The 20,511-nt window shown below is 38.6% G+C and overlaps 2 protein-coding genes across 8 annotated transcripts in view; one reads left to right on the forward strand and one right to left on the reverse strand.

Annotated features, from left to right (window-relative positions):
- Window positions 1–664: 664 nt before the first annotated feature.
- Window positions 665–6,524, reverse strand: mff (mitochondrial fission factor). 2 transcript variants are annotated; one of them, XM_004075775.4, is made up of 8 exons: window positions 6,324–6,524; window positions 4,915–5,132; window positions 4,445–4,620; window positions 4,273–4,367; window positions 2,984–3,142; window positions 2,501–2,557; window positions 2,237–2,321; window positions 665–1,227 (listed from the first exon to the last, which is right to left on the reverse strand). In XM_004075775.4, the coding sequence occupies exons 2-8, from the start codon at window positions 5,126–5,128 to the stop codon at window positions 1,096–1,098; spliced, it is 918 nt and encodes a 305-aa protein (XP_004075823.1). In that variant the 5' UTR covers window positions 5,129–5,132; window positions 6,324–6,524; the 3' UTR covers window positions 665–1,095. The 2 variants fall into 2 exon arrangements, with proteins under 2 accessions (XP_004075823.1, XP_004075822.1); XM_004075774.4 differs by lacking the exon at window positions 2,984–3,142.
- Window positions 6,525–6,833: 309 nt separating this feature from the next.
- Window positions 6,834–20,511, forward strand: part of LOC101169224 (multiple epidermal growth factor-like domains protein 6) — a 62,474-nt gene continuing 48,796 nt past the window's right edge. For 5 of the 6 annotated variants that reach the window (XM_011482815.3, XM_020708410.2, XM_020708409.2 and 2 more), the window contains exons 1-5: window positions 6,834–7,330; window positions 7,868–8,002; window positions 8,140–8,249; window positions 8,344–8,448; window positions 19,626–19,748. In XM_011482815.3, coding sequence (XP_011481117.1) covers window positions 7,248–7,330; window positions 7,868–8,002; window positions 8,140–8,249; window positions 8,344–8,448; window positions 19,626–19,748 — 556 coding nt within the window. In that variant the 5' untranslated portion in view covers window positions 6,834–7,247. The remainder of the gene's footprint in view (window positions 7,331–7,867; window positions 8,003–8,139; window positions 8,250–8,343; window positions 8,449–19,625; window positions 19,749–20,511) is intronic. The other variant, XM_020708407.2, reaches the window with a different exon arrangement.

A 20,511-nucleotide genomic window follows, 5' to 3' on the forward strand; every position in this document is an offset into this window, starting at 1 on the left:
ATCATGGCCCTCTTGGCTGCAGGTCTGATCAGTCCTCTCCTTGTTTGAGCTAAAAGTTGAAACGCACGGCCGGGTCTTTGTAGATTTGTAGTGGTCTGATGCTCCTTCCATTTCAGTGGAAATGGAAGATGTTTTCCTTGGGATGTTTACAGTTTGGGAGATCTTTTTGTGTCCAAATCCGGTTTTAAACTTCTCCACAACAGGATCTCGGACCTGCCTGGTGTGTTCCTTGTTCTTCATGATGCTCTCTGCGCTTTAAACAGAACTCTGAGACGATCACAGAGCAGGTGCATTTATACGGAGACTTGATTACATACAAGTGGATTCTATTTAGCATCATTAGCCATTTGGGTCAACACTGGATCGTTCAGATCCTCACTGAACATCTGAATAATTTTGCACACCCAATATTTCATTTTCCTTTTTTGTTAAGTTTGAAATATCCATTCAATTTCATTCCACTTCATGATTGTGTCCCACGTGTTGATTCTTCACAAAAAGTTACAGATTTATATCTTTATGTTTGCAGCCTGAAATGTGGCAAAAGGTTGAAAAGTTCAAGGGGGCCGAATACTTTCTCAAGGCCCGGTCCATGCTGTACATGAGCCCTGAGGGCCAGGGTTGTGTGAGCTGTTTAATATTTTCCCAATAATAACACGAGACATCAATAAAGGAAGGCTTTACTGAGTAGAATCAAGTTTCAGAGTCTGAATCAATCAATAAAGGAGTTGCAGACTACATGAATTTACATTTCAGCGCTAAAGCTGGAGTTTCCAATATGACCAAACTGACTGATTGGACGTGAAGCCGCGCTGACACCTTTAAGTGCAATGAAGAAATATTTACATGACATTTTCCGCTTTGAGCAGTCAGTTTTGGATGAAATCAAGAAAAACCAACAAACAGGATGAGAGAAGAATAAAAAAATAAAACTGTACATGTTTTAAATAAACTCAATCAAATCCTTCGTGTGCAAACGAGAGGCTGACGTCTCCTTAGGCCGAGACAGAGTGCAGCGAGTAGCTAATATTTGAAACACTGAGGAGAGAAAGATGCATTTTGCTGCCATGGCGACGACAGTGTCATGTCCCACGCCTAACGCCGCATCCACACCCAGGTATTGATGAGCCAGAAAGCAGCGGCGATGGAGTACATGATCATCTCTCGCTTTGCTCTCTCCTTATTCTCCTCCTCCAGATGTTGGAGTCTCCGGTTCAGCTTGATGAGCTGTGGAGAAGCAGATGTTTTACTTCTTTTTTCTCTCAAAAACAACAAAATAAAAGCCGCTAGTAGTGTTATATGGCCCCCTTTGAACCACCCCCACTGACTGAGCGGCTGCTACACAACCCTAACTCCCCTCTTCTGCCCCTGCCACCCTGGTCAGAGCTCTCCATGGCTACCATTTTATGTTTTTGGTCACCACGGGGTAACAAAGAGGTTTATGTAATTTGTAGAAGAATCAACAAAAGTAAACTTTTAGACTTCTTGGCAGAGGTTTTTTGTTTAACCACTCCCACATTCTTAATATATTCATGTTTTGTGTCATTTCGTTTCGTTCAGCTTGAGCCAAAGATTCATGTATTTTATTTTTTACAATATTCTAGTAAAAATTGTGTGAGCAACTTTTGTCAGCTTAGTACCTTTATGTTCAAAATCTACAAACTCTATAACCAACAGCAGCTTCACATTGATGCTCGAGTTAGGAGGCAAATGATCAAAATGCACTGGGGAAGTTTAAATTTGTAGAAGGTACTAAAAATGATTCTTTAAAAGAAAATTCAAGATGGCAGCTTCTTCCCAAGGTCAAAGGTAAAAAAAAAAACATTACTGTAAGCTTAAAATGGTGGTATTTGTGTGAAATTTTACGAAGATCACTAGAGGAAAAGCTTTCTTTCCCAATATTGAGGGAAAATATGAAAATGAACATTTTTCCACAAAATGGCCACCCAGCCATAGGTCCTGTGGCCATCCCATAATAGTTACAAACCTTTAAAACTTCCTTTTAATATCCCTGACTAGCGTTTTGGTTTCGTTACTTGAATTTGAACGGTTTTTAAGCCCCATTCCCCATTTTCAAACTTCCTTTTCACCAGGTACTAGGTACACGAATGTTTGCGCAGGTGGCGGGGGCAAAACCTTGGCTCAAAGGAGCGGTAAGAAAGATCTGTGGAAACAACCTGGTCTTTGCAGTCCAGGCCTTGCTGCTGGACATCAACATTTGTATTCAGAGACTAACCTGACGGCGAATTGTTGTAGCATCGACGACGGTCAGGTCTTCATTCTGCCCTTCCAGAGAAGCTTCATATGTTGATAACCCCAGCCTTAAAAAGACAGCAGCTGCATCAAACATACATGATAAAAGATCTCCAGGAAATGCATCTACTAGATCAAAAAACAATAAAAAACTATGTTCTAATGACATAAACAAAGCAAAAGTGTATGAAGAAACTCAAAAAGGGGAAAAAAAAAAAAAAAAAAATTGGGTGCCAGGTGAGGTTACCTGGGGTCGTTCAGGGGGTTAGAGCTGGAAGCCGACCCCCCCCTCAGTGATGGTTTGCTGAAGAAGTGCGAAAAGACAGAGTTGGGGAAAAAAGAAAGAAAAGAGAAGTAGAGAAAAACTGTTGCATACAAGAATTTGTACATTTCTGCAGCTTTTCTATAGAAATGTGAAAATAAGAGCCTTTGGGGGTGGGGGGTGGGGCATCTACTTTATTTTAAAGTCCAAAAAAGACTAAAAAAAGTAGATAACCTTTCTAGGTAACTATTTACACTTGGACATTTTTGAATTGGTTTGGTAAAAGACCAGTGGACCACATTCAAACTTCTTTTTGGTTCAAATCACTATAATTATTGTTTAAATCATGAAAAAACTAACCACATTTGTCACATTTGTTTGGATTACTCTTTCTGATTCAAACATTTTCAGCTCATTCAACTAAAACCAGAAGAAAGTGAAAGCAAAAGACCAGATGATACAAGTCACCTGCATGGGTTTTCATCCAAGACCTCCAGGACCTGCTGGTAGGCCCGACGGGTGGTGGACTGGATAAAAGATATAACACCACTAGCGTTGTACAGGTTGAGCTCCTCAGCCACGCTGGGAGGGGGGCATTGGACAGTGGCTGGGGGGTGTGAGGCTGCACTGCTCAGTGCACCCCGTTAAAGTGAGGGTATTTAAAGGAAGAAGAGGATAACAGAGGGAAGAGGAGGAGGAGGAAGGACAGGGAGAAAAATAAGGAAAAGATTCTTTCCTCGACTAACTCTGAATTATTTATATTTTTACTCAAAGCGAAATGCAAAACCCAAAAGGCAAGAGCTGCTAAAAAGCACTTGAAGAAACAAAAATGCACTGAACACAGAAAATCCACACATAGAAGAGATTCACTGGGATGATTTGAAGTGAAAAGATGAAAACGTCTGAAACCAGAACCAGTCTGTCTGAACTTTAGACTTTACTGGTTGCAGACCAGCATCCTGCTGCTTTCCCAGATGTTCCCGTCTTATCTGCTGCTCATTACCTGGATTAGGCGTCTTCCACCTGCAGCTCTAAGAAACCGAAAAGGAGGCTAGAAAAGAAGTAGGACAGTGGCTCTGGAGGATTGGGGTCCCAGACTGACAACCTAATTCATTATTAAGCTCTAGTGAAAAATGCAATAGAAGGAAGGATAAATATATTAGCTTTGAATATATAGAATTGTGATTTAAATTGTTTAAATTTGAGCTTTTTGGGTTTTTTTAGCCACGGTGGAAGATGTGACCTTAAAGGAAAAACCACATAAAGCATTGATACAGAGTAAAATGCTGCCCAGGCATAAAGATCATTTTTAAAGGACACCATCTCAAAACATTAACACTTTTTACACTCAAAAATGGATCTATGTTTTATGATTTTCTGACACAATCCACTATAATGTTTTCTGCATGAGGTCTTATTCTCTTTTGCAGTGTCCTTTTATTAAGTTATTGACCAGATTATCACAAATTCATCGAGGAAAGATCCAGTTAAAATGGATTAACACGGCAGGTGTTAAAAAAAAAGTTATTATTTTGATGGGAAACGGTCATAAATATATAGTGGATGGTGCATTAAACTACAGGAAGCTGAAGTTCTGCCTGGAAAGACACTAAGCGCATTGCAGCCCTGAGCGAAGTCCAAAGCACTGACAGACATGACGGGATGAAGAGATGCATGTTGATGCAGCTACATGCAAATGAAGAAAGAAACACTTATGATGGTGCAGGTTGCAGGCTATTTATGGTGTAAATACTCACATTGAATCATTGGATGGCAGGTGGCTGTTATGGCGTGCGGCGGCAGCGTTCTCGCTAGCCGACCGTTCCCTCCTCAGGCGCCCTTGGGGGCGGATCTTTAGGGAATGGATTTGAAATCGATTTTTTTCTCGTAGAAACTGGCAACTACTGAGTTTACTTCTGCGTCACTAACCAGCTCGTCACAGTCCGGAGCGGCACGCTGCTGCTGCTCCTCCTCCATGAAGTCCAGAGGCCGCTCATTGAGGGTGAGGACCCTGGGTGGAGTTTTGAGCGACAGACTTTCTACAGGCGTTGACTGAATGAGGTCTAGGTCTCTGGGTCTGGAGAACTGGGAGTCTGCAGAATGACCTGAGAAGAAAAAATGTTCAACTTCAAATAAAGGATTTCCTTTTGGATTTTTACATTTTTTTTATTCTACAGTAAAATGACTTTTGTATGAATATTGAGCTTGTTTGTTTTCACATCAGCAGCTGGTTGGAACTTAATGCTCAAAGAAAAATGTTGAAGGAGACACATTTCTGCTCAAATCCTGCAAAAATCATCAATAAACGTGTCAGGAAGAACGCAGTGATGGTGAGGATTGATTTTAAGTTTTATAAAAAGTAACATTCATGACAACAAAAGAGTTTGCAGCACACAAACCTGAAATCACAATTCTTTCTGGAACTTGCATAATGACACTAGGGAGTAGTTCTCGGTTTCCCACAGTGGGGTCTTCTGAGCCATGAGGAGCCACTTTCAGCATCTCGGGAATGCGCATCTTCTGGCTGATGCCCTCCGTGTACTCCAGCTCGTACTGGATGCGGTTGATCTGCGCCATCTCAGCTGTTGGGGAGGGAAATGCTGCTCCACTCATTTGGCTGGGTCACATGATAAGATGAAGAAGACACAGTTTGCTGTTAGCCACAGGCTAATTTGCATTCCTTCCTTTTCTATTATTCTACTGCATCACAAAACCAATATGATACCCAATAGAACGAAACTGGATATAGTTGTCTAGACGAGGAGAAATCAAGTCTAAAGGACATTACAAACTCAATCCAATCATTCAAATGTTTACAAAAATAGTCTCGGAGACCACAACAAAGAACTCCTGCATCCACTAAATCGAGCAGAGACCACCAGCATTGTGCTACACCTATACGGCTCGTTTTTAGAACCTTTCGATAAATTCTCTTAACAAGTAAGCTGCCCCGGGGCTCCCCTAAAAGGTTTGATAATGGTTTTCACCAACAGGAATCTTTTGCTTTCAATATCCCATTCTACCACTAAAATACCTTCCAATATGGTGAACAGATTCACTCAAATTCCAGTGCTCTCATTTAGCATCCGAGTGCATTTGTATTGCTCCGAAATGTATTTTGTAATACTTTTCAGGAAATACTGACGCAAATCTTAATCCCAGATTCTATATTTTTAGCTTGAGTCATTTTGCCGCTCCCTAATGTTAAATACTTTTCTGCTTTAGTTGCATCCCTATCATAAAATCAATAAAACAAAAGACCTAGTTGTGCTGTCATATAAATGCTGTTGTATAAATATGCTGTTGAATATAAATACAAGTCTGCGTTTTGTCCAAGGTTTCATTCCAAAATGTTCAATATTGCTCCAGATGTCTATTCAAACGGGCACAAAAAGAGAAAGGAAGTGCACTGTTTGTTTGTTTTAGCAATCCATAAGAAATTGGTTTGAGGCTTGTTGCCAAAGAACATCACATGTTCGTTAATACTGATAAATTGTTTTGAGTCACTGATTTCGAGTAAAAAAAAAAAAAAAGGATTACTAGATGGTCGCGGAGAAATTCGGTGGTTCAATTTAAGTAAGTCAGCTATTCTTTGTCGGCATAACTGGTGCGATCCTGGCATTTATGCTAATGTTAGGCTAACTCTGACAGTAAGCTATATATATTAAAGACAAAGAAGAAATAACAAATACCAGCATGATAATGAATACAAAGTAACATAGATAAATAGGGTAAGACTAAAATATTTGAGCCGACAGTTGGAGACCTATCATAAACATTCTATGAACCCGAACGGACGGTTTCTTACCGACTGTTTTCCTGCACGGAACAATATCCACTAAAAACCTGCGAATCTAATCCTAAAAGCCAAATTTATGACTTTGGCTGAACAGCTTAAATCACTTTTTCATTTATACTAAACCTATCTAACATTTCGTCGTATGAAAAAGAGAGGAAAGCTGCTCTTTTCCAGATTCCGGTTTGTACTTTAAACAGGAAGTGGCGCATTCAACAGGAAGTGATGTAATGTAAAGCAAGCGCAAAACTTTAAAGGTTTTTAATTCAGTAAACATTTAAAATGATGTCTTTATATCTTTCTTGGGTGCTTTTTGAAAGATAAACGTGAAACATTTTTATTTAATTGCCTTTTACACCTTTAAAATAACAAATAAACTTTCTTAATCTTAAATGCTTGAAATTAATCAACGTCTTCACTCTCTCTTTCTTTTTTAGCTAAATGACGTAATATAAACTAGTTACAATGAAATATAAAAATATTATATATAGTAATCAAGGCTTTTGTCAGGCAAACTATGTTGTTTTTTCTAGTGGTACTTCTTTGAATTTTACGTTTGAAGGTTTTCTATAACTATCACAAAGTTTTTTTTTTGTTCTATTTTTTTTTATTTAAACCCGTAAGTAATTTCTTGAACAGGTTAAAAGTACGTTGCCTGCATTTGCTCGGGACCGACATAGCCTCGCAGTGACTGTGGGTGGTGTATGGTGGTGCATCTGCACGAAGGCTTTTCAAAGGCTAGTAAGTCCACTCTCCTCTTTCAAGTCAGTAGCTGGGACGGGGAATCAATAGGAAAAGCATTGGGAATTTCCCCCAGATGTATATCTGATGAATATCCTCTAAGCCAGAACTAAAGCACAGGACACTTCCATGAATCTCAAGATGCTTGTCGTTTAGGGCATGTGAGTGGAAGCGACGCTGAATCCTCTTGGAATTATGTTTCAGAATATTTTTGTCTTTTGTGTAAATGTCTTCTGCCTTATTTACACGGCATCATCTCTGCAGCTGCAACATAGCATGTAAGTAACTTGTTTAAGTAACGAATTTAGCGTCATCAAATCCCACTAATGCATTACTTTGCCGTGTCGCTAAATGTTTTATTTAGATTTTTTAAAATACTCCATCACCATCTTTAAACTAATATTTAAATTTATAACACTAAATAAATTAGAAAATCCTTTTTTAAAAAGCTTTTTTTTCTTTTTTAATTTTATTTTTCCCTAAGTTTTCTCTGTTGTTTTATCCAATGTCCACTAGGGGTCACTGTTTTGACTACATCTCATGTGACAAGTCTTGTTCCACTGTAGTAAAGTGGATCTTTATTTCAGTGTTGTTTTTTAGATAGCATCCCAGTTTCAAAATAAAACACTAAAATTTACTGTGCATTTCACAATATCAGTAAAGCCACAAATGTAACTTTAAACCACTTTTGTTGAAGTCAGTTGTTTTGGAAAGGAGCTTTGGGATGCCTCTGGATATTTTACGTGGACTTGCCAAAAGATGTATGTGAAAGCAGATTCATCAGTTTTATGTATTTAAGCTTTATTGTGTCTCAGGCCAAATGTTTGCACTGACCAGAAGATGTTCGTGCTGGGGAAACGTCAGCCATGTGTCCATGCTTTTACCCACATGGTGAAGGTGTGGAAGCAGGGCTGCACAAGCCATCTATGGTGTTCAAGATATGAAAGGAGGTTAGAGCCAATCCAAGTTACACTATGAACGTACATTAAAGATGCAAGGAGATTATTTGACAACTGAAATACCTACGATTTTTATTTTTATGAACATAAATTCAAAAATCCTTAGACTTCCTCTTTTTCCTCCTCAGGACAGCATACTACATGACCTATCAGCAGGTGTATGGTATGGTTTTGCACACAGTCTATGAGTGCTGTCCTGGCTGGACTCAGAAGGACGATGAGATGGGCTGCTTTCATAGTGAGAGCTTTTCAAAACACACCATGTGTGACAAAAATCAACAATTGCAAACACACCAGTCATACCGTCTTTGAATGATGTGCAACATCTGCAGGAATGCGCAATGGAGACTCTTGTCACAATGGAGGAAGATTTGCAGAAACCGGGGATCGGATTTGTCTTTGTCCTTCAGGATTTAAAGGGACGTATTGCCAGTATGGTGAGTGTCACTTTCACTTACAGGTTTTAAAGTGAACTTACATAAATGGCCCTATAAAAATGTAGTAGATCCTTCTGAAAACTTGTTTTTTTTCTGAAGTACATCCACTTCAGAAAGTAGATGCTTTCTGGTTGCATTTAAAATTCCTCTCCAATCATCTTTTCATCAATTTTCAAAGTGTTCCAGTGGTCTTTAAAATTAAGATTATATAAATTTTCAGCCAAAAAAAAAACAAAAACCTGTGTCGTACTCTAGGTCATAGCTTCTGCAGAGCAGCAAGAGTTCATTAGAAATTAACCTTTGAGTTGTGGGTGTGACCATTCAATGGAGATACCTCGCCCTTCCCTTCCCCTCCCTACTGCTGAGAGCTCTCTGTTTACATGCTGTTTTAAAGCCAGATTCCATCTCGGATGACGAAAACCAAGACATGGATCTAGTCATCTACAAGCTGTGGCCTACCCACTTTAATTTCTACTTCACAAATAAGCTATTTTTCAAATGGCATTTTTTCATCTGCTCCTGATTCACAACGATTTGGATAAAGAAATACTCAGAAATACAACTTTGGGCCTAATTTTTTTATATATATATGATTTTCATCAGGGTGGGTTTTTCAAGTAAAGATCTTACTACAAATAACCAAACAAACTCTCAAAGCATACATGTTGTTAAACACGAACAGCAGTGGGCTTCAGCCACAGCTGAATATCTTTTATACTGTAAAATCATTATTTCTGTTTGCTCTTTGTTCTGTTGCTGTCAATCTTGTCTCTCCAAAAAGGCCAGTGTGGAAGTCCAAACAGGGTAGTGGTTGTTAAGACCTTAAGGATTGTCACAGACCCCCCACCCCCCACCCACACACACATGTTCACAACTACAAAAACACACACTCCAGCATAAAGAGGTTTACTGCTTTAACTCGTTGACTTTCTCAGCAGGGAGAGACTCTCTGTTGGCCAAGAGGCTTATTAGTGCAGTCCTTCCGCTGGCTGCATTTTACAAGTGTGTGTGTTTTTTGTTAGAGACCAGCTCTCTTGCCTTGGCAGCTATTCTCTGTACTTTTTTTTTTGCACTTTTTACACTTGATCAGAAATCCTCTTATGTTTCTCCTTTCCCCCCTGTATTGGAATTATTCTTGGGAATTCATGTTTCTCCTATCTTTAGTAAATAAAAGAAAATATAGGTTTCTTCTTCCTGCCCCTGACTGATTCATCCACCCTTTCCTGCCAGGGTCATTATGCAGGCAAAGAGAAGGACAGGCTTCTGCCTTCAGCAAGGTTTTTCTGTAACAAAGCCTCAGCTTCAAACAGGAACCATGCACTTATTGAGGCTCAGACAAGTTAGTAAAACTGTGAATGTACTTTAGTCAACACAAATATCGTTTATCAGCCTTGTTACACCTCAACAGTAAACAACAAAAACCCTCCAGTTTTATTAGAAACATAGTGTCTGTACAGCTGATTATATCAAAAAGTTTAGCCTAAGGTTAAGACGGTTCTATTAATATATAAAACACCTATAATTCAGAAAAGCATATTTTTCCTAATTTTGACATCACCTTTTCTAAAATTCTTAAAATTATTTACATTCTTTTAGTAATTTAAAGAAGTGAAATAAAAAAAGATGCTTTTATTCATAAGCAATTAAAGCTTTGAAAAATACGGTGGCCCTGAAGTGCAAATCACATCAACAAATCACTCAACACCAAAACATATTAAAGACCAGGGCAACGATTCAAAATAAAACAAACCAACATTAGAAATTGCGCACCATGATTTGAATAAAGAAATACTCAGGAATGCAGTTTTAAGCTTAAATTCTTTAGATATGCCCTCCATAATGAGATACATGCTACAAGAACATGTTACATACACCAAAAACACAATCATCTGCAGTGTTTTATATAATTCCATTAAATGCTGGGATTTTTCTTTTCCCCCTTTGTTTACTTTCTCACCTTTGGCATGAAAAGTTGCCTTTTCTTAGGGTGTTTTCCAGCATGTAAAGCAATCCATAATGCGTTTACTGAAAGCAGATGCATGAAAGCGGCTTCTCAATGTTAATTTAGTGTGATCCTCAGAGCATGCTTTTCTTCTTCTTTAGTGCCCTTCCAAGGGGAAGTGTAGAGATGTTTCAGAGCTCGTGCTGTACATGCATGTGTTGACTTACATGTGACTGTGCAGGCCAAATATTTTAGCGGTTTGATCTTCATATACAAATGTTAACTGTGTTTGAGATTCAGGTGACACTTCTGGTTCTGCAGAAAGCCTCAAAAGAAAAAGCTTGGAGAGGAATGTATGATTTAATGCAGAATGAGTTATAATGGGATTACAAGTCATGTTTGGCGTCAGTATTTTGTCCTATGGGATTTTACTAATATGCACAGTTCATTTATTAGAAATGTTTGATTCAATCTCTTCTTGAATCTGTTATATTCAGGCGTTGACTTTACTTCCTGTCGGTCGTACATACTCTGATTCAGTTTTTGATGATCACAGCTGCTTCTTGTTTGTTGATGGGCTTTACTTTTTAGACTTGATGTTTTTTACCTTTCAGCACATCCCTTGTACCACTCAAAATCACTTCAACATCAGTTAGCACAACCACAATTATATATATACCACCACAATCATGTATAAGGTGTTCTGGATTGTAAGGCACACTTTAAAAAAAACAAAAATAACAGTGTGCCTCATTGTGCAGAAAATAAGGTATTTCTTTTTTGGAACATTTTTGTTAGCAGTAAATGTGCCCCTGTTGTAAGAATCGACATGCAATGTCCTACTGATGTGGAAAGGCCCTTTGCAATTGGGTGTCCTCAACTTCTGCAAAACCAAGTTGCTGATTGGTATGAGCCCTGTAAGAACAGCTTTGGAGTGGTTTGAGTCCTCACTAGCTCCCTCCACTCTCTTTTCATCATTCATCATCAATTGGTCTCTTGTACTGTTACGCCCTTTAGTGTTCTTGCCAACTTGTCGTGGTAGAGTCCACTGTGTTTTGTGGGGGTTCACTGGCCACCTGCTTCCAATTTCTGGAATGAGACAGTAGGCATTGTTCAGCCACAGACAGCAAAGCCACGGTGTCGACACTGTGAAGTACTAAACATCCTGGATTTAGTCCAAAATCATGTGATGTTATGAATGTATGATTTCCTGCCGATAAATACCTCTCTGTCTAAATCTAATAATCTTATTAAAGGCTTTGCTTTAGTTAAATTGATGAAAGTGTATGTATGTTATCTAGAGTAAACACAAAAAGCTGTGCAAGGACTAAAAGCATCTGGCCCTTACTTAGAAGTCTGGCTGCTTGTAAGTTTGGCTTTGTAGGGCTGTGTATCAGCATGTCAGCAAACAGATTTCTTCTCATCTGACTTTTGTCTTGGAGTTCACAGTTGAGAAATCACAGTTTTGCCATAAACCATAGTGGTAAAAGTCAATCCTGCTATCATATACTGGCTGCACTGCATCTGTTACCTCTATTGTTTCTCCTGAAAGGTTGTAAAACTACACATGAAAAAAGTTGAGAGTATGGAGCAATTTTTTTTATCATTTTCTGTAGGGATTTTCACATTAAAATGACTTGTTAGCAGATGGTGCACTTAAAAAAAATCCAAAGGAATCTGCTGTCTGTTAAACTCATCGTGTGTGTCTTGTACAGTAACTTTAACTACGTAAAGTTCTAGAGTTTTTTCTTTTAATTTTAGCTGGGGCTCTTCATTCTTCATCTTACCCTCTGAAAAACAAAGTCGGCTTCAGTAACCTCCTGACCCTGATCAGAAAGGTAGATGGATGGATGGATGGCATTCAGTTGTTTCAATTCAATTCAATTCAATTCAATTCTATTTAAGATTTGAGATAAAGTTCTGCGTCTTTATCTCAATGACTAGTCGTTTAATCACATCTCTGTTTAAATCAGAAGCATTTCACAATAGATTTTCACCTGTCAGACTTCTCTGTGGTTTGCTACTGGATCGATGTGTGACAAACAGTCGAGTAGGAACAGATGAAAACTGTCTCCTTGAAATCATTCCAATCAACTGCTAATCAATTTTTTTGTCATTTATCTCCTTTTTTAGTGTTAAATCTACTTAGTTTATAACCCACATTTTTATTGTTTTATATCTTTTAGCCACGGTACTTATGTTGCTGTCAATTACTGTGGCGATTAAACAAAACTGCTAATACTTGAAAACAAACAGCGAGGTTGACTTTGACATAAACTACATTTTTTTATATTGAATGAAAAACTGAGAGAGTTTCCAATCGATCAGGTAAAACAAAGATAAAGGCGAGATGCTACCTATGGTCAAAGAACGACGTGCTGTGTCTCAAACCTCTCTGTCTTAGCTCCAGGGAGCAAAGATCTTCTGTAAATGTGGTCCTGCTGTTCTGCAAGTGAAAATGAATTTCTAAATTAAAAAAGAACGTTGTAGTTTTAATCTAGAGACTCTCTCTTTAATTATTATTTTAAAGAATCTAAAGAAAGGGTTAAGAAGCTGCTTAACCCTTGTGCTATCCTAAGCACTTTACCATTGGGAGTTGGGTCATCTAGACCCACTAGACAGTGCACTGAACCTTTTTTCTTCAATGATTTGTGATCTTCACTGGTGTCCATGGATTACATGAAATCTTTCCACCTTTATCCACCTTTGTCATGGTAGGGAGAACACATCAATGTAAGGGTGGGGTCATCTAACATAGCACAAGGGTTACTGTAACCGTCTTTAGTGTGTGAAGTGGAATCAGGGGCTGTTATAGAAATAAAAGTGGTCTTGACACAGAAAAGTGAAGCAAATCTAGCTCCAGTATTTGGTGGAAACGAGGGGTGTGTATCTTTCCCTCTTTTTTAGATTGTTTTGTTCTTTGTGGTTAAAAAGACACACATCCCTCATTGTGGTTCACCTTCAGCCAATTAGAATTGACCTAATTTGGTAGAATCAAGGCATGCGATTGGATGTCTTCTTGTTCGCATTACATTTACATAAAAAGGCAAAGACAGTAGAGACACAACAGGAAGAGAAACTGACAAAGTTTGACAGAAATTGATTAATTACTTCCTGATCAATTTTAAATCTTTTAACCAACATAATCTTGTCCGTATCTGTGGTTTTCAGCCGATACTGCTGTTCCTCTCTGGACTACATCGATTTTTCAATATGTATCTGCATATTTTACATCCCTAATGGAAACCACAGCAGGATTGGGTCTATAATGAAGATGTGTAAAAGTAAGGATATAAAAGCAGAAATCTCTGTAGCATCTGTGGATGTTCTTGCAGTTTGAGGAAACACTAATATTTTCCACAGGTTTGGAAGGAATCTGTGACTTTAAGAGAACAAACCATCCACAGGGTTGATCTTATCTAAATTTTGAAAATTAAAACTGTAATGCTGGGAAAATATTTATTTGAGGCAACTTTGTTTAGCCGCAGCACAAATCTGCTTTGCAAAAATGCTTTTTTTCCATGCCCTGCACATTTTTTTTTAGAAACCTTCAATTATCTGCTGGTGCAGCTGCAAGGAAGCAAGCCAAAAAGGGGAGAAGGTGAAACATTTTCCACAGGTTAAAGAGCCAGAATCTCTTTTTATCCTGTTTTTCTACAGGTTGTCCACCTATGGTGTGGATAAAGCAGAAATTCCCATCATGCTTAAGGTTAGTCTGGTCACCAATAATTACTGTAGTTTAACACAAACTTCAGTTTTTTAGGGGAAAGATGGCTTTTACAGACGTTCGTGTAGTGCATTTGGGTAATATTTATGACAAAGGTATGGTAAATGTCAGAATAAAAACAGTGTATCCAAAAGCACATAAATTATTTTGATCTTAGTCAGGGTGAACTCCTTAAACCTGTGTAAAATAGGGACCACGAAGAAAATTCTACATATCTGTGCCAAATCATGATCCTGAACAGCAGCGGTGTTCTGTTCTACCCGTTTCTACCCGGCATCTCTAACACACACAGGACAACCATCTCCAGCCTTCTTTCACCCTTCTTTCTGTGGAAAACATCATTTCTCAAAAGCTTTTATATCCTTTCCAGATGGATTGATTCAGCCTCTACCATGACTTTTTTGTCAAGGATGATATGTTTGCTTTGTTTCTTTAGTTTCAAATTACAATATTTTAAAAAAATATGTCAACCTGCAATTGTTACCTGATTTTTGTTTGGAACCAAGTAGATTCCTGAAACTCTTGACAGATTCTTGCCAGCTTTCCAAATGCTTTTTTGCGCTGTTTCAAAAGAGGAGCTTTAGGATTTTCTGCTAAAACTTGATAAGCTATTGTTTTAAAGAAATAGTCTGCTCAAGGCACCAAAGAAAGGGGTTTTAATCTCATATGGTGATGATCTCCTTCATCTGCCCACAATTTACCCCATAATTGTTTGTGTGGTAGACTTAAAGTCTAACACACATCTATTTTGATCTGTTTCAAAAGTATTATTCTTTTAATTATGATTATCCAAAATAAAAGACAAAAACTGTATTGTTTTCTAGGACATAGTTTCTGCAGAGCAGCTGTAGTTCATTAGAAATACACATCTGGGTTGTGGGCAGGACTGCTGGCGCGGAGCAACCCCGCTAACACTTCCCATCACCCATCTGTTTAGATGCTCTCCCGCTAGTTTACGGCCCCTCACACCCCCAACCTAACATTACTGGTGCAACAAAAATGGCAAGCAATATTGGAGCTATCCAGCCGTACCATTTTGAGCCAGATAGCAGCTCAGAAGAGGAAAACAAAGATGTTTATGGATCTATTCGTCTACAAGTGGATGCATCAGAATGGAGCAGAGCAGGGAGCTTTTGACCCGCCCGGCATATTTTCTATGTAACAAATAAGCTCCTTTTCAAACTGCATTTTTTTCATCTGCTTCGGATTCACAATGATTTAAATAAAAGTGACTCAGAAATGAAATTCAAAGCTATTTTTTTATAAATGTCCTTCATAATCAGAAAAATGCTACAATGACATGTTAAAAAAACTATTTTCATCAGAGTGGGTCACCATCTGAACAATCAATCAGAATTGTGGGTTTCAAGTTTATGAAGTAATTAAAAGCTGTTTTTCTCTATAATATTAAGAAGAAGAACAACTCCTTTGACTTGAACCATGACGGCTCTTATATTTTATCTGCAGTTTATGTTGCAAGCAAGTTATTTTAAACTGAGACAGTGAGAGGAAGTTAAGGTAAAATGAGAGTTCTTGATTTTATTTTGTTGTAACTCACAAGTTAAAATTACCTTTTCTTTTTCCATTTGCTACTATAGAAATGTGGGAATTGAGGCTTGGAGAAAGTGATCCTTCCTGTTCTAGAATCAAATTCCATCTGGTAGAGATGATTCAGTGAACTGATAAACAGTTTAGCATCTCCTTTGACATCTGAAGATTCAATGAATGAACCGAATAAAGACACAAACCTGGGCTGGACAGAGGCCTGAAGATTAAAGGAACAATCTTCTCATGGCTTTACCTTAAATTGAATGGGCACATGGCTGAAGATCTACTGATTTATTTAAAGTCCATGTTTTGGAGTGAGAGAAGGAATGCTGGTCCTTGGAGGAACTGACTTTGGAGCTTCTGCGCTGCACAGGACAGTAATATCAGTTAGCGCTGATGAGAATTGCAGCTCTCCATCATTCAAGGCTGCCTGAACTTTCCAGTACTTGATGGGAAGCCATTATCGCTTTCATTTGTAACAAACAACATGAGAGCGACACTTTCCTCTACATGCTCAGCTCTTTTTTCTTGAACACTCAGGAATGACTAAAGGCCACATGTTTCTTTATGATGCAGTAAATTCATCAAAAATTTAAACCTAAGAATTCAAAAGTCAAGACTTACTCTAAAAGAGAGGATGTTAAAACATATGCAAAAAAGTAAAACACAAATCTTTAGTGATTATTTTTGATGTACTAAGGAATCAGTTTATTGATTCGTTTATTGTTTTTTATTTTTAAACAAAAAAAAGGCTCTGGAAGTGCAGAAATAGGGTAAATCAAAAGAATTTACGGTCACTGTTGTTGTGGTTTGTTATTTAGGTTTTGACCATTTTCTGGTTTTGTGTTGTTCAGGCTTTAGGCCTTATTTAAAACTGTCTAACCCAGAGGTCGGCAACTTTTACCACTCAAAGAGCCATTTGGATCAGTTTCCCACAGAAATTAACACACAGGGAGCAGCAACACGCTTTGGAAAACCCGGTGTTTGCAGCAAAGGGCATAATTTCACAAGTTTGTGAGGTAATGTTAATTTTTTTTTGTATTCTCTGTCATTTAACGGGTTCCAATAAGAACTATTTCCCGAGAGGCCACAAAACTGGCAAATATGTCATAATTAAGTAGCAGTTTATCCACTTCTCCAATAGATTTTTGTCAACAAACAAATTATTTTCTGGATCTGGATCAGGATGTTTTGGGGCAAAAGCTGCGTGTTTATTCTGGAATGTCTCACCACATTTGAGACTTTGTTGTTTGCTAATTCCTAATTACATATGAATCATACTGGTAAAGTCTTTGAAAGCAAACAAATGTGCTCAGGTGCCATTAAATGTACTGTTTTCTTCAGGAACGTCCATTTTCTCCAAATTCTCCATCCTTGATGATCTACCTGGGTCAGAACATTGTTGGGATTACATGCCAGCGGGCGTCGTGGCAGTCAGGTGGTTATTCACATAGAACTTTACTTAGAAAATCTTTATTGTAAATAAGATAACTGGTCAATAAAAATATATATTTTTCCATTTCATTATTGATGTGATGTGATTGTGTGATGACTATGGTGAGGTGATTGCTTCGTCGGGCGGCTGGCTGGATGGCAGACAGAGAGGCGCTGTGCCGGGCAGCAGAGCTAGTTTGCCCGTCTGCTTAAAATGCCTGCAACCGGACAGCTGGCTGGCCGGCGGATGTAGAGCTGCTGCGGGATGGGAAAGCAACGAGCCCAGGCCTCCTAAATCTTATGATATTTTTCTTATTTTCATCCAGACAATAATATTTAGATCTCCTAGTTTGATTCTTGTTTTCATTTTACCCCTGTCGAACTAATGTGGGTCACAGAGACACAGTAGTAGCGGCGGAAACCGGCTTTTGCAACCGGAGTGGAGCACACCATACTGGGAGAGACTGATTACAGATGTTTTTGTAGAGCTTTTTAGAATATCTTCAAACATCCTTCGTGTCTTTCATGCATTGGTACGGAGCCCGTGACCTGGCATCAGTAATCTCATCTCCATGTCTGGTTTCATGAGATCATTCAACGACTCTCCTGCCCATGTGCCAAAGTGTCCTTAGGCAAGACTCTGAACACCCACATTGCTTCTGGTGGTTATAGGTTGGCGCCAGTGTTTGACAGCAGAGCTGACATCAGTGTGTCAATGTGTATGTGGTTGGGTGAATGGGACTGTGACTGTAAAGTGCACTGGGCCTTCAAGGAAGCTAGTCAAGTGCTACATAAGGATAGGCCCTTTCGCCAAGTTAAACTAAAAAAGATAGGACTAGAAAAGGCAGTCAGGTCCATCAGTAATTAAGCTTTTAGACAAACATTTTTAGAATTATGAAATGTTTTTACATAGCCAGCTAACAGATGCGTTTTTTCTACACTATATTATCAAAAGTATTAACTCACCAACCTTGACTCACATATGAACTGAAGCTCCATCCCATTCGTAACCCATACAGTTGAATATGATGTGGGTCCACCTTTTGCTGCTATTACAGCTTCAACTTTTCTGGGAAGGCTGTCCACAAGGTTGAGGAGTGTGTTTATAGGAATTTTTGACCATTCTTCCAAAAGCACATTGGTAAGGTCACACACTGATGTTGGTGAAGGCCTGGCTCTCAGTCTCTGCTCTAATTCATCCTAAAGGTGTTCTATGGGGTTCAGGTCAGGACTGTGCAGGCCAGTCAAGTTCATCCACACCAGACTCTGTCATCTGTGTCTTTATGGACCTTGCTTTGTGCAAAACATTTTGTTTTATTAAAAAGGCTTTTGCAAGATAGAAAGAAGAGTATAACATGTACAGGAAATGCTAATGGGCCGAGCACTTGAGAGGAAGCTTTCTGTCTTTCTTTTCTTGGTGGCTTGATAATGGTAGCAAATGACCCCGACCACGTCCAAACAGCTATTAAAGCCATGTGGAGCTGTTAGATCAAAGAAGCACGGTCCAAGAGAAAAAGAGCCAGAGGGTAAGAGTCTGGTCACCATCATGAGATTAGAAATGAGCACGGTTATAACTTTATAAGCTACAATGGGTGTGTGTGTGCCCCCCCATATAAAAGGGAAATGTGCTAAATAGAGGATTGGTTCTGTGTAAGTAAGGGCCTGGGAGATCAAAGCAGCCTCATGTATGAACCCAATATGGTGAATGGAAGGGGTAAAAAAGGGGAACAAATTGTTGTCTCTGCAAAGACTCAAAAAAGCTGCACGCTCTTAGAAGCCAAGTGTGGGTGTGCCCTGAAAAAAATGAGTGACCCATACAAAAGTAAATGGCAATCAGTATTTTTTATAGTTGTAGCTCCTACAAACAGGTTGAGGCATTTTTGAAACTGGTTCATTTACCCGTAGCCCATTGGACTGTAAGTTGATGAAGTCTCTCATTGTGCAGAATTCTGTCGTTTGTTCATAGAGAATGTTTAAACTATTTTTTCTCTGTTTTTCTTCAGTGGTGGTATACACAATTCACTAAGCCTGGATCCAGCAAAAATAGCCCCATAACATCACACTCCCTCTTCCTCCGTTGGTATCAGTAGTGAGGCCGCACTTTACCTGTTTGACAACAAAGATTTTTCACGATGTACCAAAAATGTCCGATTTTGGTTCATCGTTTTCTTTTCACCCTTCAGTAGTCCAGTGTTTCCTGGATATAGAAAACCTGTTTGTTTTGTTTGCCACTGTGCCAATTCTGGTTGGAGCTCGTTCTGCCACTCATCTCACCCTAAATCTAGGCTGGCTTTCCATGAAAAGGATGCCTTTGTCCCTCGAGCCGCCCTTCATGCAGGTGTTAACTCTCAGAAACTTGTCTTCCAATTCAGTTGTGACTTTAGGTCTGCCAGTTTGAAAAAATGAACGTTTTTACTTATTATGTTCCTAAGTGTGAATACTATGGAAATGAATGTCATTTTTGCCCTCATGTGTGTTTTGCCTCATGTTTTTTAGCCTTCTTTTTTAAAATCTTTTGTCTTTCAGATGTGAACGAGTGTGAATTTAATAAAGGAGGTTGTGAGGGACAGTGCTGCAACACCATTGGTAGCTATTATTGCAAGTGTTCTGAAGGGAGCAGACTGGGGTCAGATGGCAGGAGCTGTGATGGTAAGTAAAAGAAAAAACAATACAAAGTGCATTAATTTACTCATGTTCATTTGTGTTTACAGTCTTGCAAAAAGAAATCTAAAAAATCTTTTCACTTCTAAGACAACTAAACTGATCAGACATTTTCTCATGCTAAAAGAAATGACAGATATTTTCACCATATTTTCAACTTTCAATCCATTGGCATAAATATACTAAATGTCGCCCCCTGATGTACAGTATGTTATCCAATTCATGGTAGATGAGTGAATTCTTAAAGAAAGCTTATTGTAATAGGATTTATTGGTTTATTGTTCCATAAAAAAGCTTGATATGGATGAGTGTAATGTTTTGAACCATTTTAATGGCGGTTGTGTCGGAATCTTTGAGAAGGGATCATTAACTTTGGGTACGATTTTCATTTTTTACTGTGGCTACCTTGCCCATAAGGGACAGAGGCAGGTTGGTCCAGCGTGTTAGATCGTCCTGTATGTTTTTCAGTAATGGGGTGTAGTTTAGCTGCACCAGTTCTGATAGTTTGGGGGAAAAATTGATACCTAGATATTTGATATTTCCTGATTTAACTGGTATTTTGAGTCTTTGCTCCGCATTATTGTTCAGTGGTAATAAAACAGACTTATTCCAATTAATGGAATAGTCTGATATAGAGGAGAATTCATTAATGATTGTTGCCGTTTCATTTACAGAATGTAAATTACTTAAAAACAGTAATGTGTCATCTGTATAGAGACTAATTTTATGATGGCTGTGTTTGGTTTTAATT

This window comes from Oryzias latipes, chromosome 13 (assembly GCF_002234675.1).
Source record: "Oryzias latipes chromosome 13, ASM223467v1".
Lineage (NCBI taxonomy): Eukaryota > Metazoa > Chordata > Actinopteri > Beloniformes > Adrianichthyidae > Oryzias > Oryzias latipes.

Excerpts from the sequence above, each read along its gene's own strand:
- mff (XM_004075775.4), bottom strand. The coding sequence starts at position 5,128 with ATGAGTGGAGCAGCATTTCCCTCCCCAACAGCTGAGATGGCGCAGATC. Across the intron at positions 4,621-4,914 it reads AGAAAGAATTGTGATTTCAG|GTCATTCTGCAGACTCCCAG; the intron begins GTTTGTGTGCTG and ends TTTTCTTCTCAG. Across the intron at positions 1,228-2,236 it reads CTACAACAATTCGCCGTCAG|CTCATCAAGCTGAACCGGAG; the intron begins GTTAGTCTCTGA and ends GCTTCTCCACAG.